This window comes from Oreochromis aureus, linkage group 20 (assembly GCF_013358895.1).
Source record: "Oreochromis aureus strain Israel breed Guangdong linkage group 20, ZZ_aureus, whole genome shotgun sequence".
Lineage (NCBI taxonomy): Eukaryota > Metazoa > Chordata > Actinopteri > Cichliformes > Cichlidae > Oreochromis > Oreochromis aureus.
The window spans coordinates 18,777,138-18,803,182 of NC_052961.1; the positions used below are offsets into that span (position 1 = coordinate 18,777,138).

Genomic DNA, 26,045 nt, shown 5'->3' on the forward strand with positions numbered 1-26,045 from the left:
ATGAAGCTCATTGAGAACGACTCAGTGCTTTTAAATTCCTTAAACGCATGCTAGAGACATTTAAAATGACACTCAACATTTAAAAGAAAGCTGGCAAGGCAATAATTACATATAGATGTGTTTTTGAGTGCAGACAGAGAAATATAAAGCCAGGTAGGAGTGAGAAAGCAGACAACTAAAACTGAAATAAGGTAATAGAGAAATCTCTGTATAATGTAAGAAAAATGAGTTTTTCAGTATGATCAAAGTGTGTGAGGGATTTTAAAAAATGTTTGTTTATATTCATTACATTGCTTAGCAAGAGTTGTCTGTTTTCACATGGAAACATACAACAGCCCAGCACATGGATATACACAGTGTCCGTGTGTGTTCCTGCACTGATAAGGGGGATGAGTTTTCCCAGGTCTGTTGTCTCTTTCATCAGGAGGGGAGTGACCAGTTCCCAGGGTCGTATGGATGACCCTGTCTGTACACTGTCATTACATAGTTGCATCACTACCTAATTATACAGGCCTACTGCACCAACACAGACACACAGGGTCTTGAAAACTTGAAAACAAGCACTGCGCTCTTAGATGGTGGGTGAAAGGGGGGTAGCAGTAAGAAAAAAAGGAAAAGAGAGAGAGAGAGAGAGAGAGAGACTGTCTTTGATGAGTAAAGGCAAATAAACACAGGGGGAGACGGAGGGCATGTCTGGACATGAGTCAGTGGTTGAAGTAAAAGCTGGCCAGACGGACACTGAGAGCTGTCCAAGTAACCCTTCCAGAAACTCGGATGAGAGCTGACATAAATAAAAGCAAATGCTGAATGTGGGAGTAGTGTTGTGCTTTTGTGTGCATGTGTGTGTGCGCACATAGCAACTGTTTTCCTTTCTCTATATTAGTAACGCTAGGCAACGACGATGGCAGCGGCTTCACACACCTGCAGTCCAGCATGCCAATGTGCCAGTCACATTCTGCAACACACACAAACGCTGTGTGCCCACCTGGCCCTGCATGGTACGGGCGAGCAGAACCCTGAAGAATCCTGTCGTTGTTCCTGCTGCACTTAAAAACAGGGTGTTAATGATCTCTTGCTTTCTCCCTCTCTCTCTTTATCCCTGTGTTGTGATTTTCCTCTTTATTTCTAACTCTCGTCTTTCTTTCTTTGCCTCTCACACATTTTCAGTCTCCTGATTTTACTGAAATTATGCTGTTAATTGTCTTCATTTCACCCTCCTCTGACTGTCTCTCTCCTGTTTGCCCTTCTTTCACTTATTGAACAGCAGACAGACAGATCTATTCACTGGGGTCCACTCAGTATTTAAAGTGTTTAAACACCACTGGATGTTGTGAGGGGGGCAAGGCTCCAGGGGAGTGGATACACGATACAAGTCTATTGCTCCGAAAGTCTCCAATAGCAAAAACACACTGTGCTACAATAGAAACATAGACTCTTTGGCCTCAGAGCTCATTCAGTTATGCACTTTGTGCAAACAAGTGTCTTTTTGATCATGTAAAGAGCTAAAAGGAAAAAAAAGAAGAAAAAAAAAGAAAGCCAAAGAGCTGTCAAACCAAATTCTGCTGTAGAAGACATACATACCCCAGGCAATTGATGTTCTATAACGCATCTATAAAATATTTGTGTTACAGCCAAGTGGGGTGCCAAGAGGTACTAAGTCAATCCTACATTAGTGCGTCAGGATTTAGAATACAGTTCTGGGGTTTTCATTGGAAGTAGCCTACAAAATCATATCCCAAAGGATAAGACCATGTGCTTTCAGCTGTGAAGAAATCTGGTAAATACGTGTTATAGAGTCCAGCGGCTCAGTGCAGTGTAGTGGAAATTTTTATTTTGTGTTACTGGTACTGAAGGTAAAGACTTTTTCCACTGACATTTGCTGTTAGAAGACGAAAATAAATTCAGTGTTCAGTGGAGCAGAGACTTGCTGTTAGACCGGAGTCAAGGGTTTGTGTATTGTGCGCTGATTAGAGTTTTGAAGAGTGTGAAAACGTCTTTTTCGTGTGGCTTCGGAGAATTTGATGGCTCCGTGGTTGTCCCATGGCTCAGTGCGTGTTTAAACCTCTGCGCTTTTTGGAAAACGTGCAGCTGGTCGCGATCAGTGAAACGGGCCGGAGGAGGAGGAATTGGGTGTGTTGCCTGCCTTCCGTGCCTCCCTCCCTCCATGAGGGGGAGTGTGTGTGTGTGTGTGTCTGTGAGTGGAAGCACTGCGGGAGTGGGTCAGTCAGTCAACGCTGCTGACTCTTACAGGCGGTTCCCTGGTTATCAGAGCTGCGGAAAGCACCGGGTGGATTCTCTTTCTCTTTGGCCTCAGAGCTCTGGCAGCGGGATATGTTTAACGGGAACAAAGCGGCTTGAAAGCTGGACCGTTGTAGAATGAGCGGACGCTTGCTACACGGGAAAATGCTGCAGCTCCCGGCTCCGCAGCGCGCAGGGAGGACAATGCACTTTCTGTCAAGGTAATAAATGAGAATAGAACCTGCATGTGACTAGTGGGGATGCCGGATGAGAAGCTAATTGACACACACATGTGCGGTTGTGTTTGTTCGTTAATGACACAAACTGGCGGTGCTCGGTCGTCGCAAATGTGCTGCAGAGGCTCCGGCAGAGCCTGTGCGTAAAAATCGGCAGCATGTCTCATTGATAAAAGTCCAACAGCTGCATGGTGGCACGTTTCAGTGTGGTGAATAGCGTGTGCCGGGGCTGTTGTGGGATGGTATGTATCAGTCTAGACACCTAGTAAAGAAAGGGCTTTGATCCCCGTATAGATGGAGCTGCCTCTTTACCATGCCGTTTATAGGCAGAGCTCAATGCGCAAAGCCATATGTTGAATCAGCACTGTCTTTTATTGTTGCTGCTCGTAGACCAACTGATTACAAGAAGCAGACTCTGCAGCCTGAATGGAATCCATATCTGAGGAAAACCTGCTGCAAATCAGCTAATTAGAGTGCTTAAGAGTGGATGTGAATGCAGCATAACTGTGCACGCGCGTGAAGTGCGTGTTAGCCTTAAGTGTCTGTATTTTGCGGTCTGTTGTTTCATTGTGGATGCGATGACAGTTGCTTGATGGTGTTCTGTGGCTCAGTCACTCAGCAGTGGCAGGTAGCCTGTGAGTGTATGTGAGTGGGTGTGTTCGTATTGATCCGCTGCGGGACTGGACCGCATTCTACAGAACAGCTGACCTACATTCTCAGCCGAAGCTTTCTCGGTGTATCTTCTGTGATTGGGTGAAAATCAACAAGCCTCCTCCATATCATCTTTATGCCCACGCCATGTGAGAATTCGCTTAGACTATGTCTGAATGTGTGGGCTAATATAGGCCACTTGATAGCTGCAGGCTGTTAATGGTGAATAAAGAAATGTGGAGAGAGATGCTCTTATTGAAAATGCTACATATTTGTAATAATAACAACAACAACTCTGAAGTTGACTTAAATCACAGACACATTAGCCAAGATGCTCTGATGGTATTGATTCTATTTGTGTGGCTGTGAGTGATGGTGGGGGGGTAATGGAGGTCGACTTTGCTCTTTTTGGTCAGTTGACCCCCAGAGCTTCTATTGAACCTTTATGCAAACCCATTAGAGCATTAGAGTGACTTTAGTTGCGCACATAACAGACACAAATGCTTTCATCATTCAGACACACAGACACACTGTCCCACTGGACCATCTAGTGGGTTTTGTCTGTGTGTTTGACTTGGACACGCATGCTTAAACAGACTGGCTGTCAAAAGAATGATAAACCTACAAATGCATAGAAACTGACAGGAACCCACTTAAAGCTTTCAGGCAATCACCAAACTGTATGATTGATGCCAGAGACGGTGTTAGTGAGAGTGTGAGTCCAAGTATATGCCAGGGTGTGGGCGTCAGTGTGTGAGTGTGTGAGTGTGTGAGTGTGTGAGTGTGTGTGTGTGTGTGTGTGTGTGTGTGTGTGTGTGTGTGTGGACAAACATTAAACATGCACCATTAGCTGACCACTTCTGGCCAACACAAAGATTTGCTCAACTCTGTTAGTCATATTGAAGTCAATCCAACATCAACTTAGTGTCACTTTGTGTGTTTTTGAGTGTGGTGTCATCTGAAAACTATACAAATAGCCTTCTCAGCATGTCTCACCCACTGGTTCTCAAACTCAGCCAAATAACTCATTTCCATACTAGTGATTTCACTCTTTAGTGCGCATCACTCTGAAATCCTCCCAGATTCTTATAATCAAATAAAAATGGAACATATGTCACTGTGATGCAGATCAGGCTCTTGCCATAGCTGATGTCAGTTAGCTGTAGGAGGGTAGTCCAGTCACTGGCAAAGCAACACATATAACTGGTCAAGAGCTTTAAGAGTTAAGAGTCCCAACTGCTTCATTGACTCAGTGGTACACTTTCCACATCTGTCAGTGCGTTGGGATCTGACTGACATAAATACCATCATCAGAGGTGCTATGCTGGGCTCTATGCAGTAAACGTGTAGACTTGTATGGACAGCAACCACATTAAGGGGAACTGATTTATGTTTGCTTCCTCACTCTGCAGTCAAAGTACACTAAAAAGTAGTGTACTAAGAACAACCTCATGTCCCTGACGTCTGCTTCTGTCTCTGTCTATTTCTGAAACCAAGTATGATCCACACCTTAGAGGTACGATGTAGTAATTAAAAATGATATCTGTAAAGATTTCATTTACAACCACAGGCAGGAAGAGAACTGCAAAATCATCTTTTTTATTTTCAAATTTATATAGAAGAGCCCAACGGATACAGGATTTTTAAGTCTAAAAGTAATATTTGGTGAGTTTAAAAAGTCCCATATATTGGACGACATCTTTTTTTTTTTTCAAGCATACAAAGCATAAATAAGTTAATCTAAAATTTGCTATGTTGAGCTATTTATTTACTCATTTACGTTCTGCCTGACCTACTTGGATGAGCTGTTGTTGTGTATGTGGTGTTCTAAACACATGCTGTCAACAGGAAAGTTGCTGAGAGCCTTGTGATGGACAGAGTATGCAATGTCAGCACTCGTGACATCGTCGAAAGGTGTTTTTTCTTTCTTCTTTACTTTTTCAGTTTTCATTCATCTGCTGGTATAAAAGCCGATACTGATAGGTCTGTAACTAGCTAATGCCGGACAATAATATTGGGACGCTGATAAATCGCTCAGGCTCTTATTTAAGAATATTTTTCATTTATGTTCCTATCAAGAGCATTTATGCTATATGACACATACTATAGGAAGTTTGCGACTTTTGCTTTCAAACAGCCGCGTTTTCATTCCACACAAACAATTTCTTTGTGATTGTGCTGGATTTAGGGACTCTATTACGCAAGGTGGATTAAGTTGTTTTGGAAACACGCTTTGCTGACTCAAAACTAGATGACTGAGATGCAACAACTGCCTTACACCCTCGTGAATCATAGTGTATGAACAGAACTTAATACTGTTAAATACACAAACAGGTCCATCCATGTCAAACTTATTGTTTTTTTAGGGTGTCTCCATTTCCAGAGTTCGTCAAAATATTTAAATCTCTCCTTCTGGGCACATATAGGCCTTCTTATTCAACCAGACAAACCAGTGGCACTTTAAACATCAAGAAACTGTAGTTTCTTCACCGTTCACGGAGTCACTGGCCTAATTTGCAGTGGTTTCAAATCCTGGAGCACGGATGAAGGAGAAGAAAAACACATGACCTGAGTCTTTTCGTGCAACCACTGACTCGTGATGTGCAAATTGGTTTACTTTCCCTGCCTACCAGGTCATTAGAAAGATCTGTGAGCGAAACAACAGATGCTTGTAACCTGCGCTTGTAAGACATCCACATACGCTTTTTTTTTATTATACACACAGGAGCCAGTGTTCACGACCAGACCTTGTATTTTCTCGAGGTGGTCCCTCCTGTGGTTTAGTGAGTTCCTCTGTTACTTCAAAGCCAAAGAAGAACCTATAGCCAGACAACATGTGCACCTTAGAGGGGAGCTATATAACTAACATGGAGAGCGTGAACTTTAAGATGCCGCTTCTCCCTGATAATGAAGAGTAAAAACCACAGTGTCTTATTTTAAAACTTCCAGGGGTTTTTCTGAGTTCAGTGGAAAGTTAGGTGGTTCCTCTGGCTTGCACTGGAACTTGAGGCTGCAAATTAAAGTTTTAATGAAACCTCTGGAACTGTCATTTTATGCCTGTGTATGTCTGCACACTCGTGCTGTGGTATGCATATGTGCGTCTGCATATGTTGGAGGATTAGGGAGTGGGACCCCAGAATACACTCGTTGGAATGTGAAGTGTGTGTTTAGAGTGGCCCGCGGGGCAAGGAATGCCTCCCAAATTCACTGTAACAACTTTAAGTGGCATGACCGGAGTGTGTGTGCTATAAGTTGACAGCAGGTGATAGGCGTGGGCTCCTGCAGGGTGCGCCCTTAGGCTCGCTGGTCACTACCACATGTGTTCACACATGCAAGTGCACAAACAAGAACACTAGAAATGCACACACAAGCTAATTCTTAAAGATGTTGTGACAGTCTAAAATTTAAATACAGCAGGATGCTGCAAGTTTGTAGAAAGACCATATCGGTTGAAGCTGCACTGTATCCAAGTGTAATATAGACCTGTTGCCTAACAAATCTATCCAGAAAACATTAAAAACCCCTGACCTTTTTCCAGTGACACCTCAGTGCTAACCACCACACCTCCATGCTCCCCCTAACAAGTCAAAATCTGAAATCATGTGTCAAGCAACAATGAGGAAGTATTTTGTTACTGAAATGACCACAATTGTTACTGAAGAAGAAATAGTTCAGCACATTGGTAAACATCACCCTTTTTAAGCTGGCATCAAGTTCAAAATAAGGTTTCAGTGCTAGACTTGTTAAATTGGTCTTATTTTCATTAAAGACAGGGTTAAATAATCTGTTGATCATAAAGTTTTGTTTTATTGACTTTTCACACAACGTCCCAACTTTTTTCAGACGTAGGTTTTACAATGACAGGTCTGTTCCCTTAACAGTGTGTGTGTGTTTTAATAGGTGTCTGTTTTATATCAGGCAGCAGAAGTGAAAAAGCATCTCTCCTAGAGTCAATGGACCTTTCATTCTTTTCTCTTTTTTTTGTTCAGGTGGTGTTTGCACAACCTCTAGCAGGTGCTATGTGGTGTTCTGTTGGTTATGTAGTTTCTTTGTGTAGCTCAATGTGAACAGAAGTTATGAACCACATTTGATTCACTTTTTGCTCTCTTTCTTTCTCTCTGTCCATTTTCGGTTCATATTTCAATTATCGAATTAACTGAAAAGCTTGAAGAGAGCTTCATCCTTTATCTGACGACACAGAACTGATCATTACAATGTAGGCAGAGGAGGAAGAATATATTTTAAATAGGATAGCTTCTTGTGTAGAGGCCCTCTGAAAATTTACTTGGAAATCTGTACCAGTTGTTGTGGCTGAGGCATTGGGTAACCCTGTTGAGCCACAACCCTTTTTCACTTGAACACAGACTCATATCACGCTGACATCGTAGTTCCTACATCTGCTGTATATGTGTGACTTTTCAAACATCTTGAACCCAGTCTCATTGCTTTTAGATTTTTTTAAGTGGTCTTGAGAAATAATTCTTCATGCTTTTTTATTTATTTATTTTTATTTGGACATTAGCTGCTTTGTCACTCATTTTCAGTCCAGTCCTTATACCAGACATTTTCAGAGGGATGTTGCTTTATTTGATAAGCAAGTTAAGACTGGCCTATGAATTGATCAAGCATAAATGATGCTCGTAACCGAAGGGATGAACCAGTTTTGTCACAGACAGCTCAGCAAAGAACCAGTTTCAAACTGTATCTTTAGGCACTTTGTTACTTGTAGCATGTTACAAAAACATTATTTATTCACATTTCTTTACTTAAGTTAACAGAAAATGCCAAAAACTTGGCATATCTTGGCATGGTGTGTAGTGTGTGCATAAAACCTCTGAGGACTCTGGACAAGTGGAGGACAAAAGAAGAAGTGGCAGGCTCAACAATATCTACAGTAGAAGAACAGTATTGCAAAGTCGTGTCTTCTAAAAACAGGAAAAAATCCAGCAAGGACCTGTCACAGTACCTGATTAATGCATCTAAACATTCAGTTGATCGTCAAAGCCTCATCAGAAATGATCTCAGTGGAAGTGTGGCTGTCAAAAACCCATTCATCAAGAAGGTAAACTGGGAGAAAAGGCTGAGGTGTGCCAAAGTACATAAAAACTGGACTGAAAATCAGAGGCAAAAGGACTTATAAAGTGATGAAACCAAATTTGATCGTTTTAGTTCATATCCACATCGGTATGCACAGAGGAGGTCAGGAGAGAGGTACAACAGTGAGTGTCTGTAGCTATCTATAAAACCCAGTGGAGATCTTGAAAAATTGATAGAAACGTAGATCAGATTTTGATCCACCAACAACACCATCTGGAAAGAGGAACACCATCAGTCATGGATTGAACTTCCCAGAGCTCAGCGCTGTTGAAGCAGTGTGGGAGCATCTTGACAGAGAATAAAACAAAAGGCGGCCAATGTCCAAAGAGGAGCTTTGAATGTTCTTCAAGAAGCCTGGAGAACTGACAAGAAGGGACAAGAAAGCTTGCCTAAGAGATTTCATACTGTGTTGAAGAATAAATACTGGCTTTAAAGTTTGTTAGAAATGTACAAACTCGGTCTTTGCCTTATATCCTGTTTCTCTATGCAAGTTTACACATTTCAGTAAGTCACTACAGCCTTCTTCCATTTTTCTAGCACAATGTAAAGAAATGAGGGGTGGCTCAAGACTTTTCCTCAGTACTGTATGTGACATTGTAGCAGGATAGTTTTAACACATTAGGTAGCGCTGCAGACATTTGATCTTATCAACCTTTCTGTAAATGAATACCAAACTTTCACTATGCGGTTTCTCAATTGCTATCACTGTTTGTTTGTGCAGTGTTGTCCCTTCCCAGGACCAACCGTTAGCAGTTAACGGTATCATATTTCAGTGTTTGTTGTCAGTGCTATCTTGCTTTTGCTTTTGGCAGGTTTGAATTGACTGTGTGTTTTAGCCCTTCTTCTTGTCTGTTGCCTGGTTTAAGTTCCTCCATGCTGTGTTACTTGACTATATTCCGTGATCAGAGGGCAGTTGCCAGTGGAAATGCTTTTGTATGTGTATGTGTTTGTGCTTTCTGCTCATGTCTATGGCACCATCTTTTGCACAGCTGCTTCAAGTTAAGAGCAATCTGTAGGAAGCGTGCTTCATTCAAAAGTAGTACCACCCTCTCTTTCTCTTCCTCCGTTGCCTTCCCTTCTGCTCTCTCACTAGTCCCCCTATTTCAAACCAAAACATCCCCGTGCGCCGTTATTTCACACAGCCGTTAAGTCAGCTGACATGTCTGGAGGGAGGCCAGAGGTAATTCTACCCCAGGATCCAACCCCTGTCCTGGGCCTCTGCGTGCTGGGGTTCCCCTTATGAGCTCCTCCCCGGTTCTCAGACATTCAGTTGGGGCTGGGAAGTGCTCCACACTGCACCCCAGACTGAACTACTTATGAAGGTGATTTAAAAGGCCATTCCACCTTATCCCAGGAGTGCTGTCCCTCTTTTGCTTCCTGTTGTCTTGTGAAGAAGAGAAGGACTTTGGCGGTCAGAGGTTATTTGGTCAAAATAAAGCTCACGTTCAATATTCTTTTACTAAACACTCTCTGACCCATTTTGTTCTGCTCTCTACACGAGGAACATAAGAACACTTTGGGGAGAGGTTGTTTAAACTTCCCCCCATTCTTGCTGAGCAGTTATATGAAATATGTTTCAATTAGTCAGTGCACTGTTTTTATCTTGACTGCATTCAAATCCCTAAAGCCACTTTTTTCAGACGCAGGTCCAGTAACGTTACTTTTTTAACCCTGTGTAGGACGACTAAGGAGATGACAGACAATAGTTGATTCTTGCCTTTCAAGGAATCATCTTCACACTTCCCCTAGCTTCTACTCTTTTCCTTTTTGGGGCTGATAGCACGAGAAGCTCAAGATGACCCTGTCGGTTTCAACATGATGAGCAGTCACACAATTTTATTTTTTTTATTTTTTTTTTATTGTCACGCAAATTCTTCTTAGCCTTAGCCTTATATGAAGTTTGAAGCCTTCCACTGTTTCAAATGTCCTGTTTTATTTCACGAGGACTGAAAAACTGCAGAGCCAGCTCAACTCTCAAATGCAGTGTGTTGAACTCTGAGCAAACTTTATCCATTCTGGGGAGGTCATAAGGAGAGAAGAGATACAGAGATAAATTTGCTGTCTGAGGAGAATTTTGCTGAAGCAATTCCCCCTTTTTTTAAAACTGTTTCTGTCCATCCATCTCCACCTCCCTACACTCAGGAAAAAAAAGAAAAGAAAAATTCATGGGCCAGGATTTCTGATGCTTCCAATCGCCTTTTCCGAGCCTTTTCCATCCAGAACGTCCAAGCATTTGTAGAATGTGTCCCTCATTTTTGAAAGGAAAAACAATAGCAGTCTGAGAGTCCCTACCCTTGCCAAGGCTGAAAAATCTCTCCAAACCATCCATGTATTGAATCTCTGGCTCCAGAAGGAGATCTGGATCTGGATCAGTTTGCTTTATGTTAAAATGTTAAAGAATCCTTCCAAAAATACACACATCAAGATTCAGATTCAGATCTGGATCAAGTCCAAGGGTTATTTCTAAGTTGAGTCACACCCTATAACTTTCTATGTTAATGACTTTCTAATCCAAATGACACAGAAACAAACTGAATAAATCCTAATAAAATCCTTTCTGACTGTAAACTATTGATGTATCTCAATAATCTTTTATACACAGACACACCTTGAGACAGTAACACACACCCAGGCTGGCTTTGTTCAACCCTCAGTAGATCAGGGACTTTACTGGCTACCACCACACACATCTGACAGCTAATTCAAGCTCCAGTCAGGCAGTAGTGCCAGTTTAATGCATCTGGTGTGTGTGGGTGTGTGTCTCTCTGTGTGTGTGTGTGTGTGTGTGTGTGTGTCCTAACCCCTTTGGCCATTGCTGTCAGCTTTATGCCTGTCAAAGGCATAAAAGGATTTCTCTTCTGCATTGGCCATTTAGGGATGTGACCTCCTATTTCTTTCCATGGTCTCTCACATACCACTACACACACACACACACACACACACACACATATATATATATTTATATAGTACCTTTAGCTGAGACCTCTGGCTTGCTCTGATCCTGGTGGTGCATGGAATTAGCAGTAATTATGAGCTCATTAACTCCAGCCTGTTCTGTAATCCCCTTTAATGCCCAGATTCTGCAGTTTCTTTGTCTATGTGGATGCGTGTGTCCAAGCAGCTATCACACACACAGTATGCCACTCCACATCATGAAAACAGGACAAAGAGGAAATAATAAATAATGCTGAAGACTTAATTTCTCTATTCAGTATTTAGCCAAAGACGGGCTGCTTGCGCAATCAAGTTTTTAATTGGGTCTTGTCAGTGATTTACTGTGAGTGTTTAACAATACAACACAACAGAGAACCTGTACTCAGCAGCTAATTAAAAGCCACTTTTAATGACAGATTTATTGTTAATTACTTTACAAGTGCTTCAACTCCCAGACAACAACATGACATCGTTAAAAAGTGGCAGAAATGTATTAATTTATAGTATTTATAGTATATAATATAGTAGGGCTTCTTTTATAAGAATATAGCATGACTTCAGAATGCAGCAGATGGCTTATAATTAATAAAGGTAACTAGTGCAATAATCAATAAGACTGCATCTTAAGTAGAATTATTGGTAATGTGCTCCGAAGCTACAGTACGTCTGTAATGAGTGGATATTCACGGCATGCTAAATCTGTATGGCTTTATGTGTCAGAGGATCTTGAAGCTGTCAAGCTATAGTAAGAGCCTTGCCTGCAGAGCGAATTCTTTTATGGCCCTATATGGTGCTGCAGTGATGGATTATCCGATGGCAAACGCAGCATCTTAAGAACCTTTGTAGTCCGTAGAGTGTTTTAAAGGTTAAGCCAGCCAAGATGAATATTCTTCTGTGCTCTCAATCTGTCCTGTTTAAAGCTCTTTTAGTTGGAAAATTATTATTGTAGTGCAGGGCTATGATATGCTTTGCTCCAACAAGGTACTTCACAGATCTGTGTGAAAGAGTGCGTGTGTGTGTGCATGTGCTTGTTTCCTGGTGATAAGCTGCTGAAGTGGTCCAGGGACACATATTGTAGGCCATCTGTGCACAGCAACCACAGTCTTCCTTTCTTTTTCTCTTATCAGGTAGATTCCCAGCGTCATATCTTTGATGACAGGTCATGCATGCAGTCAGCCTGATTTTTATTGCAAAATTTCTCACACTTGAATCTTCGATCCATCATTTAAGGTTTTTTCCCACACGGTCAGAGTCCCCGTAGCTACGCTCGAGATATGAAACGCTGATACACTGACACTGGGTGGGGCCAGTCATGCTGGTTTTTCTGGAAGTGAGTCATTGTGTTTTGCGGCAATGTGTGTGGGTATGTGTTTATACTAGTTTGATTGTGGGTATTTGTGCGAAAACAGTCAGTTGGGTTTAACATGTCCTGTTTAACTTGTACAGACAAAAACCTGTACCGGATGTCACAGCAGACGGTGAGCTGCTGATGATGAATAGCTTGTTCTCTTTTTTAAGGTTGACCTTTTGGGTTAATCCTTTTCTTTTTCTCATCAGCTTTTGTCTGTCTAACTTTCTGAACCTACACCTGCTGCTCCTGCTCTTCAGGCTGATCTGACGTGTATCTTCCAACTCTTAGCTGCACAGAGAGAGACACACGGGCAAAGCATCACACCCAATTGTCGTCGCTCATCGGTCATAGCCTCACATATTTAAACTTTAGAGAATTTAATGCCTTCAACAGCCCTTTCATGCTTGCCCCCTCTGGTTTCTTAGCTGACTGCCCAGTGCCAGTCTGGCAGTGCCCCACTTTCCATTTGTCTGAAAATGCATCACTTTGACCAAGAACAGGTCTGATTTAGCCATTTTGGGTTCTGACATGTGACTGTGTTCCTTTTTAATAGGAATGGAAAGTTCCTGTCCACCGTAGGACTGCAGAAACATTTTCCATGCATTTACACAAGCGGTGGAGACAGTGTGCAAATATCACCCTGGATAAGACGTGTTTAACCCCATGAGGGAACAAAAAGTTGAACCATTATATTCAAACTGCATCTGTGTTATATTAGTCATAAGACCTCGAGTCATTTTTGTGTTCTTTTCCCAAGCTGACACCTTCCAACTGATTCCTGTCTCCTTATCTTATCTGCTAAAATGTGGTCTGGCTGGTTTGTTATGCACTTCCCTCCAGCTCCCGAGAGGACTCGCTGCTTTTTTATTGTTTATCGGCTACATTGACAGTACTAAGCATTCATAATAATTTCATGTTGCTTCTTCAGTGTAATGTCTGCTTTTGTTGCAGTGTAATTAGATAACAAGAACGATAATGGCATTTTGTTATCGACCTGCTGTTTGCCTTTGTGCTTAGTGTAGCTGAACTACTTATCTGCAGACAAAGCAGCAAAGTCAAAAATTACCTGTTTGTTTTCAAGTTTAGCTGCTTCCAACACAGGATCAGCAAATATTTATTGAGATGAAAACCTTAACATCATACCATTTCTGTCTGGGTCTGTCGGGACTTCAACTCCCAACAAGCACTGCTCTTAAAAACAGCCGAAGCTGCTTTGTCTCTACAGGGTATTTTTCTTATTGTGGACCTACTGCATTTGTCTCACTGACTTTTTTTCCTCCTCCTCTCACTCAAGAAAGAGGACAAGTCAGTGGGACAGGAGATGAGACAAGGGGAAGAGAGTGCAAAGCTCTTATAATGAGCAGCAAAAAAGACCATTCACATAGAGATGAGAGCAATTAGCTCCATAGTCTGAATAGAGGCGTTCAGCGGGGTATGTGTGTGTGGGAGGGGGGGGAATGCAGAAGCCTCTTAATAAAAGCTGGCTATTTAACTCAGCAGCAGCTATTCAGCTATTCTCTTGATAGCTTGTGAGGCTTAGTGTTTGTGTGGGTGTGCCGGTCATCTATGCAGAATATGAGGAACAAAGAAATCATGTTTCTGTGAAAGGAGGATGTTGTTTATAGTGACCACCATGACTTTTATTTATGCAGTACATGACAGAGAAATATCCAAACCATTTAAATGACTGTAAATGCTTGAAAAGTTCTTGCTTTACAGAAGATGATAAAATTTCTCTGGACAGACCACAGGCTGCAGAGTGCCTCACTGTGGCTTCTCCTGTCAGGGTGCAGTACAGCAGGAAACCACAGCTGGCTCGAGAGGACGGTGCACAGCGTGTCCATGTGATGTATTCTTTACTCTGCCTGTCGCTTTGGCTTGCACATGACACAAATTGTCAGGTGGAGGTGAAGAATGAGCTTAATCAAGCACATCTCAACTTAATAGACATTTATTGCAGCCTAAATTGAATCAGCATTGATATTCATTTTGCTCACAGTGTTACTGTCATAGGATACCATTTTTCAATATCTCGACCACTGTGCTTCCCACCAGCTGTGTTCTTGAAGCCTGGGATCAGTTTGGAAGCGTAACAGGCAGGACATTTCTGCATTTTATGACACTGTGCATTCATTCGGTTTTATATAAGCATACTAAGAGTTATCATTCGTTACATATTGGTGGAAATTTTAACATTTCTAGTGTTACCTTGCTTGCGAGAGGAACATAGTTAACTGTAGTTAACAGATAATTAAAATAAAAAGAGCTGTTACAGGCAAGCGGCATGACTAAAGCGGCGCTTCCTGCTAGGCACTAATCTGTAAAAGTGTTGATGTAAATGAAGGGGGTGCTAATATTATCCCTCAGTCTCTGCAGCTGCTGATGGTGAATGTAAAAAGATAAGGCGGAGGGTGGAAAGATTATGAGTGTGAGATGATCCTCTTCAGTGAGTGCATCATGTCCTGAGAAGCTGAGGAAGTTTTAAGCATTCCCATTAACAGCTCTTCTCTTTCCACTAAAGGCCCTGTCTTTTTATACGTGTCCTTTCAGTTCTTTCTTCTCTCTGCACACGCCACTTTACCCACTTCTCTTGGAGTGTCTTTGTATTTCATAGCACTCTTTTCAAGTTCAGGTTTTATTACATTGAACTTTTAAAAAGAGATAGAGGTGTAGCTACTTAGAAGTTTTGACTTGGAAAGAAAAAAATGTGTCATATCTATAACTATAGATAGATAGATAGAGGTAGGTATGTATGTATATGTATATATATGTGTGTGTGTGTGTGTCTTTTATTTTTAGCGTCTTAAAGAGAAGCTTTCAGTAGAGACTCTCTATTAATACCCATTATAGAGTTGAAAGTTTCATTTTTCAGAAGTCAACCTTTGCAATGCACAGCTGGTAACTTTCCACAATCAAGATAAAACTTCTTCTTTTTTGTAAATTAAATCTTCAGCTTCAAATTTGATTTACTTCTACACTGCATATAGTGCATTTAATGGATGCTTTTGGTAGTGTTCGACCTCTGACCTTGCCTCGCTTTTCTGTGGGTTTGTATTTCCATATCTGTCAGCTGAGTGACACCAAACCCAGCACTGGCTGTGTTTGTTCTGTTTTCTGGCACGTCTGAATTATTCACCATCGAGGTGTGTTATCTTTCAGTGAAGTGCTGGTGGAGAAGCAGATGGCTCAGAAGTGAATAACAGGATATGAAGGACAGCCTAGCGTTTCCCGAGAGCTACAGATGGTTAACCACAGCTGTCTCTCTAAAAATGTTTGCGTTTCAGCAGTGAGCTTTTTTTAATACCTTGATTTTCTGGAGGAACATTTTGCAGTTAATTGGGTTAATTGGCAACAAGTCAGTAACATGACTGGGTATAAAAAGACCATCTTAGAGAGGCAGAGTTCCTCTGAAGCAAAGATGGGCCAAGGGTCTACCATAAACTATGTGTTCTGGAACAGTTACAGAAGACTGAATATCTCATCTACAGTACATAATATCATTAAAGAATCAGAGAATCTGGAGAAATCTCTGCAGGCAAGGGACAGGGCTGAAAATCAGTAATCTTTGGGACCTCAGGCTGCACTGCATTAAAAACGGGCATGATTCTGTCAGAGAAATCACTGTATGGCCTCAGGAGCACTTCCAGACATCACTGTGAATACAGTCTGCCGTGCAATCCACAAATGCCAAATCCACAAGCACCAAAGCTGTTTCAAAATGAACTGAGGCTAAGTGGAAAACTGTTCTGTTGTCAGATGAGTCGAAATTTGTACAACAGCGTGGCTTGGCCTGTGTGCAGTCCAGAACTTTTTTTTTTTATTTTTTATTTTTTTATATTTGTTACAAAGGGAAAAGACGAGGAGAGCGCAAAGGTCTGTGGCTAACATCTGGAAGACCATTCCAATTTTTTTATGTCGTCTTGTCCAAAGGAAACGTAAATTTTTGTGCAAAAAATTGGCAGTTTGATAGTCCAATGAGTTTTCTTTTTTTTATTAAAAAAAAGGAAGAATATATACAATCTCTGTACAAATTCATCTCAAATAACATCTGAATCAAAATTAGACGTCCTGGGTGGCACAGGGTTGCCTGAGTCGCCTCACAGCAAGAAGATTCTCAGGCTGGTTTTCTGCCTGCATGGATTTCCTCCGGCCTCCTCCCACGTTCCGAGTTGTTAGATTATTTGGTGATTCTCAGTTGGCCGTGGGGGTGGATGCAATATAGATAAAGCACTTAAGTGCATAGAATGAAGTGCTGTTTGAATATGTGTGAACAGGTGAAGTGGAATACTTTGAGTTGTCACTAAAATTAGAAATACACCATATAAGTGCCATAAAATACTTTTAAATGTGAAAATGCACCAAAATCCATCAGAGTACATTGTTAGTTTTTCTTTCTTTCTGTTTTTTTAACACTAAAATTTACTTTGGTTTTGCTGTGTTTCCCAGTAAGTCCACAAAGTGTAGGTCAGATCTCTGGATGTGTCTGACCCAATCTTAAATTTGCCCTTAATCTTACAGTGGCATATAGACAGAGCAGCATGACAGCCACTCTCATTGGAAAATCTGATCTGCTTTTCTTTGTATCCAAGATATCCACAGGCCAGACGGGGAGGGCTTTCCATTTTGCCCCACTCCCTCTCACCCCCACCACCATCTCCCCGAGGATACAGTGTGACCCATACAGGCACCCAAGTGGAAGGATCATACAGCTTCCTTTGCCTACACCACCCTCTGTACCCCATTATATCTGTCCTCACTAGCTGATCAATGCCCTCTTAACTTGTTTTACATTATCGCATGACATCAGTCTTACTTATTGACCTTAATAAGAGGAAAAATCCAACCCATATACATCCTAAACATGGCCTACCTAATGTATACGAGCACATGAATTTATAAGCTGCCTATTCAAATGCATCTCACATATGTGAAACTCATAGTGTCAGCATTATCTGAAGTTGAAATAACTTTAAAGTTGGATATTTTTGGATTGCATTATTATTAGACCTAAATAAAGCAAGAACCACCCACAACCTCTCTGTCACACAGGAAGGTTTTTCACCTGGGGAAAAAGAGACAGTTAAGTAAATTTCTGACAGGGGACTTCATATTTCTGATGCAGTCCTGTATGCACTTGTGGGTGCATGCATGTTCTTCAGTACTATTTTTGTGTGTGTGGGTTGAGATGATGTGATGACGAGAGTGCTCCAGATTTCAGTTTGCCAAGTGTTTCAGTGCATGCAGTGCAAAAGTTGGGTATTTAGAGCAGACAGTGCTCTAAATAAGGTTTCTGTCGCTCTGAATATTTAATCAAAAGACAAACTATGAGACACGGAGCTGAATGAGCCCAACCTCAGGTGGTAACCAAGCTGATGGAGCTTTGGTAGTTGATGCGATAAATGGATTCAAGGCGATATCCAGTGAAATGACACAGATTGCTTTCTTTCTGTTGAATGTATGATACATGATTGGCCCCTCCAGGGGCAGAGAGTAAACCACCACATAGACTTGGAATGGTTTGCTATCTTGATCAAGGGCACTTTGATAAAAGTGGAGGTTTGATGCCACGGGGACTTAAACTCTGGCTGACCAGGTGAAGGAGACCAGCCCACATTTGTGAACCAAAAATAGGAGCGCAGCTCTGTAATCCATCAGGGTTTAACCTAGTTATTGTAGCACAGTCACAGACTTGCACTTAATAAAGAAAAGCTTTTGTAACAATGATGAAATTATCACACCTTTGATCATAGATGATGGTGTTTTTAAATGATGTGCTCCTTTATCAGACTGTTTGCCAGCCAAGCACTTCTTCACTGACACAGCGTGCAGCTGTGCTCATTTAGAATGGAAGTCGCCTCAGAATGTCAGGACAACTAGTGGTAAAAAAGAAAAGTGATGCATATTTAAAAGTGCAAGACAGGAGTAATAAACTCCGTCTGTTTTAACATTACAAAATTGATGTTTCATATATATATTTAGAACATACACAGTTCATTTTTCTCTCTTATTACATATGGTTTCATAAGGTTATTTCATGTAAAAACTATTGAATCCTTCACTTGAGCTATTTTCAAAGTGTCTGTAAATATTGTCTTTAAAATAGTTTTTATATTACTTTTATGTTTATTATTGCTGTACGCTAGGAAATCCAGATCCTTTTCCCTTTTGATTTTAAGCATTTAAGAAGGGAATTACTTTACAAATTAATGTTAGCTGACATATTTTCCTTGTCATGATCTCTTTTAGTTGGGATGAGAGCAGTTCCATCAGCAGTGGACTGAGCGACGGTTCAGACAACCTGAGCTCTGAAGAGTTCAACACGAGTCCCACTCTCAACTCCCTTCCTACCACTCCCATTGGCTCCCGCAGAAACTCAAGCATTGTGGTAAGTGACACACAAACACAGCACACAAAATAGAGACGCGCAACTGTTTGACACAGACGGATAAGAAGTGCGTGCACTGACTACAGTAGTATTGATTAAGCTGTTAAACCACAAAGGTATTGAATGCGCACACTTTGTCAGTGTACAGAGGACACACACACACACACACACACACACACACACACACACACACACACACACACACACACACACACACAGAGCAGGCAGCAGGACCCTGGCATCACAGACAAAGCCTCATTAGTTATTCTGCACACACCCATAATATCTGTCACATCTGCAGCAATCAAAGTTTGCCGCAAACACACTGCACTGCTCCATGGCGTCTCTCTCTTTTCATTTTATATATATATATGTATATATGTATATTAAGATGTATATATTTTCAGAAATGTTTGAGCTTAAGAAGTACTCACTTGTTAAAAGCTGAATTTTTCAGATACATTAGGAACATGTTCAACTAGTGGAGGAGTGTCAAATTCAGTTTGGCTGGAAAAAGAGGAACACCTATTAAATGTTTCCTTTCTTTTAGTCTAACCAAAGACTAGCTAGTGGACTAATCCGTAATAATTTTAGGTGTTTTGAAAATCTTTTAAGTATTGTACTCAAATTATGACCTAAAATAGTAAGATACTCATTGCTAGCTAGGATTTTAAATCCACTGGATTGAGCCGATTCTGTAGTTGTGGCTTAGTTCAGTGGTATATTTAGCTTCACAGCTTAGAGCTAGAAGTAACTATTCTGAATGATCATGGTTGTTCTCGCTATGCATTTATATGCTGTATGTATGCTGCAATCCTTAGAATTTATTGCGGTGATGGAAGCATTTGGGACCAATGACCTCTGCTTAAAATCCTGTTTACAGCCTGGCTGAGTTCGTCAAGATCCATCTGTAGCTATATGGGTTCCAACTCTGTGTGTGTGTGTGTGTGTGTGCGTGCTCGTGCTCGTGCTCGTGTGTGTGTGTGTGTGTGTGTGTGTGTGTGTGTGTGTGTGTGTGTGTGTGTGTGTGTGTGTTCCCCGACTGTCTGATTTAGGTCACACCTCCGCAGTGTGGTTTATGTGACTGAAGTGGTGGGTTTTTAGAGGGAGCGAGACAGCGAGTGAGACAGAGGGAATCAGTGTAACCATAGCAACCAAAGTGCAGGGATGCTGAGAGCAGAGGCTTTGTCTTTACCCATATACTGTAGGACAGGTCTAAAGCGAAGCCATCTGCACACACACACATACACACAGGGCCATCTGCAGTCCTGCATCCGGGCCAGCGAGGCGGAAGAACCGGGGCGCCTCCCTCCACGCCTAATTGCAAGAGTCATAGCAACCATTACACCCCATGGCATCATTACCATGGCAACCAGCCATCACCCATCATCATGCACCCCACATTGTATAATGCACATGCTCCGTGCCTTCTCTGCATTCTCAGCTGATGCGTTTCTCTTTGTCTTTGTGTCCCATTTCTCTGTCTCCATGTCTCCTCTGCATTACTGCATCCTGTCCTTGTTTGTTGCTGTTGTTTTTCATTTCCTTAAAGGCAAAGGCAAATCCATCCCTCATCTCCCTCCTACATATTGTATAACATCCTGAGCAGAGGCATGGGGGCGGTAGAGAAAGATAATCTAAGAAAGGGGGCACAAAGAGAGACGTGTTCATGAGAGGACTGTGCAGAGTTAGGCTGTATTATATGTAGGTAGTAGAAAAACCTGGACTTGGAGGTTGAGGTGGAACAAGACCTCAAGTTAATACAGTTTTTCCTCATGCCCTTGTGTATTTGTGCATGCACCTGTCTGCCTCACTGTCTGCCTGTTTTTCTGTTAATCATTTGGTCGCAGCTATCTGGCCAGATGTGTATCTCACCCCCACCATCCCATCTTTCAATAATCAAGGAATGTGTGTGAGGAAATGACAGTGTTTTATCAGCGAGGTCTTTTCAAACAGGATACACACGTATATATACAATACACAGTCAGGCCGAGCTCCTCCTCGTGTCATGCAAACCTGCCCATGGGGTCTATTGGTTTTAATAAAAAATGGAATTCAGCATGAGAGTCCTCATGAGAATCAGGTGCAATGTCCCAAACACACTCTCTCTCACACAAGCACACTTTCTAATCCGTTGTGCAACCTGGCGACCTCCTGCAGTGGGAGAATAATCTGTAAAAAGTGCTGTTGTCTTTGTGTAAACTCATAAACCTTCACACACAATAGACCTTGGTTTTACAATGACCTGATTTCCACATGTCCTTTAGTTTGACATTTGACATTCTTCCTTATTGGTTTATAGTTAGGAAGTGTTTTCTACTTTCTTTGTGTAGATATGTTTTGGGTTTGTTTTTTTTTTTTAGCAGTTTCTCTTCCAGCCGTCTCAGTTCACTTCTCCTTTTGAAGTTTTTAAACAGAGCATACAATAGGATTTAGACTGAGGAGACGAGACATCCGTATGTCGTTGGGTTGACGGAGTTGTGCACTGTCTGCTCAAAGGGCTTTAAGATGAGGCAGTGTGTGTGGATCTGTCTGAACGTCACATTTCTCCTTTTTGCAACCAGTAATGCACCTTTTAAGAGGTCATTCACCCCAGTGCACCAAGCCTATTTTTCACAGTAGTTGCAAGAGGAAGTATAGGAGTATACTAGGTTAAAGGAGTAAGGTTCTTTAAAACTGGTGTCAACTTGAGTTTAATGTTTAACTTACTCTTCAGTTCTATTCATATTTATTGTATAGCGCCAAATCATAACAGCAGTCGCCTCCAGGCGTGTGTTGTATGTGTTACACTGTCCACCACCAAACTACCTAAAAACATGTAAAAACTGCCAAAATGCATGTAATAGTTAAATGTGAAACTGTAGCTTGATATGATTCCAACACAGCAGATTTTTCTATCATCAGTTCTTTACCTGTGCTGTTCTCACATAGGCTCAAATGAACACTACACAGGCTTTAGGGTAGAGAACTGGGTGAGTTTAATATCCAGTCTGACTGCTAGAAAGCTGCAGGGCTGCGGTACATATCTGAAAACTAAAAACATGACAGTTAGTTAGTTACATGTACATACATGTAAAAAAGCAAGACAGGCCATGCATTGATGCCAATTATGCATGTGCAGTTTTCTGATTAGATTTAGCTTGTGAGGCACTCTTTACTCTATTTTGTGGGATCTATTTTTTCATTTTACTGTCTTTACATTTAAAACCATGTTGTTGTCTCACTGGAAGAAAAAGTCTGTTATTTTTTTCATATTTAAAAGCGTGGCATGATGCATGTGTGTTTTTTTTTTTTGTATTTCTTCTCCAAACCAGCTTTCAGACGATCAAAACACTCAAAGATGAGCCTCAGAAGCGTAAAATTGGCAGCGCAAATGACTCAAACCTGCTAGATAGGGAAAGTAATTGCTGTGTACGTGTTCTGTTGGTCAGACTGCACGTGCTGGCTATCCAGACTTTTTTTGACGCAGTGTCTCAAAGCATGTGTCTGTCTCTTCTCTACTCTAGATGCGTACAGATGCAGAGAAGAGATCTCTAGTGGAGAGCGGTCTGTCTTGGGACTCCGATGATAACAAACCCAGCCGCAAGAGCCAGGGCAGCAGCATCTACGATACAGGAAGCCTCAAGTCCGAATCCGCTAATAAATGGAAAAAAACCCGGCCCCAAGGGGAGGGGTCGGAAGGTGGGAAGGGTGAGCTGAGAAAACCTCAAACCCTGGGTCAAGGAAATGTGTTGAAGAAAGGAAGAAACCCACCTGTGGGAGTCACTTCCCCAATCACGCACACCTCTCAAACTGGGCTAAAAGTGGCAGGTGAGTGGCAAAACACAAATACTGTGATGTGTGAAAAGTGTATATAGAATATATAGTTTTACTTGAAATGGTTTCTTAACCTGACACATTTCTCAGGCTGTCTTTTAATATTCCTTTCTTTCTGGCAGTCTCTCACTCACACAGTCACAGACACACTCTCTGTCTCTGTCACACACTTTCATCCACAGCTGCAGCCCACCCTCTGGGCCTTTAGAAAGTGGTGCCATGTATCAAACACCCATCACCACCCACACCCTTACTGCCTGCCAGCCAGTGACTAACACACACACCACACACTGACCAACAGTGTTTTTTCTTCCTATAGCCTTCTCCTAGCCAAGCTTTATTTTTGTGTTGAACAGAGAGAATTTATAGTACTAAAATAAGGGCCTTTATAAGAGCGTGTGTGCTTCTAATAATGTGTGCTGTGAGTGCAGCCATGACTGAGATTGTGCCAGCCTTAAAGAGTGTCACCCATCACACTTAACACACACTCGCTGACACACAGAAAGAGCACAATGGTGGGGATTGTGCAGCTGCCTTTTGGGCACACCATCTGTGTGTTGTTTATGTATGCACACGCACACACACAGACACACACACAGACTTGCACACATATAGACAACCGAAACAACAGGATATTAGTTGCAGTGTTATGTGCCAGCCCAGATAGCCAGGGGTCTGTGTAAACAGTCCTGTTTCTGTGGAACGGTGCTGTGTTTGCATTGCCAGCTGTTGAAATGACAGATATGCCAAACAAGTGTGTTGAACTCGCCTGTGATCTTTGTGCCAGGCTGTTATTGTTATTGATGTCAGCAGTATGAATCTCCTATCGTGGTTGCTCGATGCGCCACCGAGTTTGAGGCTGTAATAAATCGGGCGGTGAAGTCGAACAAAAACAGATTTGAAAAAAAGTTTATTGTTGCTTATCGGTGTGCGGAGAAGCTCAAGGGTTTAGTCACATGAGGAGCAATCATTCTTAGACAGAGTTTCACAGAACGCAGTCTATCGCTGAGGTTAGGCAGGGTGCTGTGCGTCACGGTGTGTGTGCCCCGTTTGTTATGCGTCTGCATTTTTGTGGAATTGTAGGAGACGCAGAGTGTGCGACTCTGAAGAAGTGACAGCATGTTGGGATGAGCAGTGTGATACACTTCCATTCTATCTCTATCTATTCCATGTGTTCTGTGTACAGCACAGACCATACTTTGAGTAAGTGTAGAAGATAAGACAGCAGCTAATGATAATTTTAATTGTCATTTTAGCTGCTGATTATTTTACCCAGAATTTTATGAGGCAGTTGTGAGCAAATAGTTCAGAGAAGGTTTAATTTACAATTTGAGGACCGATGATATTGTTTTGCCCTCACAGGACTACTGTTAAATTTTGTCAGTGACCTAACCGTGTTATCCATAAAACTGACGTAATATCACATGCTATGTGCTCCGTTTGCTCCCGTTCTTTCATATTGCGCTTTTGCAGTAGCTACTTCTCAGAAAGTAAGCATCTCCTTTACTGTGTCATCTCTAAAAATAAAATGGTGTGTGTTAAAACTGTGAAGCGCTCACAGATAAATTTGTGAATTGTCTCCACATGACTGATATAAAAATGAAGACTTTATTTGGTGTGCTCATATTAGTGGAGCCTCAATTCGCTCACAAAGGGCATCTTCTCTGTTATCCTTGTGAGTTATGGTGTGGTATACTAGGATCTCATAGTAAGCATGATGATTTTGTGAACTGTTTTTTGTCAGCTTTTTTTTTTTTTAAAGTCTGAGCACACTGCATATTTTCAAGTGTTCATCATTATGTTATCGCTGAGCTGTGGACAGGTCGTATGTCTTTTTTCCTCTGTCACAGGAGACAAACTACAGCTAACATTCGCCAGCCTCTTACGTACACACAAATAACTACTGATACTGTATCTTAACAACAACATATACATGGTCACACATGGTCTCGGTGTTATGATTGATGAGAGATGATTTCCGCAGATTTTTCGAGTCTTGCAAAAAAAAGTGGTCAGTCCCGGGAGACTGGTATTATTGACGGATAAGAGTATTAGGGTGGGTTTCCATATGTAACGAGCACAGCATAGATACAATCTTTCCACTTCTTTCCTCTTTACCAAAGTGGCATTCAGCAGAAGAAGAAAAGGAGCATTTACATGTGAGCCACTTTCCTTTAAGAGCCAGAGAAGCCAGGTTTTTGACGTTTTATTGAAAAAGGTCTCTCTGAATTTGACCGTTGTGCTCACATCTCCATATCTTCAGACATGTTGGCCTCTTGTCCTGAGAAACATAGTGATTCATCACCTCTCCTACGCGTGTTACCGTGTGAAGCTGTGAGCTTCACTGTCTCTACAAGCCCGTGTCAGTAAATCAGGCTTCATTTGTGTCAAAATTAATACAATTGCCCAAGTTTTGTCAGTGTGTCTCAATGCCAGCAGTGTGTCTTTCTTTAGCCCAGTGTTCATGGAACAGGCTACGTTGCGGTTACACAAAGGATTGAGCTTTTGATTTGACATGTAAACCCAATTTTCACTTATATGAAATAACATGTGTCAGTGTTCCAATTTTCTGTACTTCCATATGAAATAACCCAGTGTGTGTCAGTGTTCCCTGTGTGTGTGTGTGATCCAATCACTAAGAACTACATGTGTGTGTGTGTGTGTGTGTGTGTGTGTGTGTGTGTGTGGTATATGTGTCTGATCCTATGTGTCTGTCTTTTGCGGGTTTATAAATACTCTTAAGTGTCTCCAGATGTCCCCAGGCAGCATGCCGGTAGGTCTCATTCAACAGCGGTTCTTTGACTCTGTTAATGCCTTGTATATAAACCTCACATAACTACTCCCATCAGATGCACATTAAGAGAGTGTTGGTAGTGTGGACTTGTGTGGGTGGTGCATGCAGTGCACATGTGTAATAGACTTTTATTCTCTTAATAACTTCCAAACAAGTCCATTTAATTTGCCAACTGGGACATGTTCAAATGGGGGGACCCTGTTTCACTAAGTTGCCTCACCTTTCCCCAGTGAGCCTCCAAGATGGGAGAAATTCAGTCACGTTGGGAGTTTGATGCAGTTTAGTGCCTAGAGTCATGCTTCATGAACATGAACACCACTTTCCAACAACCATGCTGCACATGTTAATTTCACCACTCTACAGCTGTGACTTCACTGAAAAAACTTGCTGGAAGAAGGAAACTTTTTCAGTTCATCAGGATGGAAAAGAGGAGTAACTGCCTGATAACAGCATGTGTGAGGGTTAAGCTGGCTGTGAGTCTGGTCTACAAACTGTCTCCTTGCTCAGACAGGGATTTATTTTTATCAGCTGACAGTCAGACAT

At 41.7% G+C, this 26,045-nt stretch overlaps 1 protein-coding gene across 9 annotated transcripts in view; it reads left to right on the forward strand.

Annotated features, from left to right (window-relative positions):
- Positions 1-26,045, forward strand: part of LOC116330784 (neuron navigator 1-like) — a 96,616-nt gene that overhangs the window by 56,622 nt on the left and 13,949 nt on the right. For all 9 annotated transcript variants that reach the window (XM_039604967.1, XM_039604969.1, XM_039604965.1 and 6 more), the window contains 2 exons: positions 18,754-18,892; positions 22,399-22,702. In XM_039604967.1, the coding sequence (XP_039460901.1) occupies positions 18,754-18,892; positions 22,399-22,702 (443 nt within the window). The remainder of the gene's footprint in view (positions 1-18,753; positions 18,893-22,398; positions 22,703-26,045) is intronic.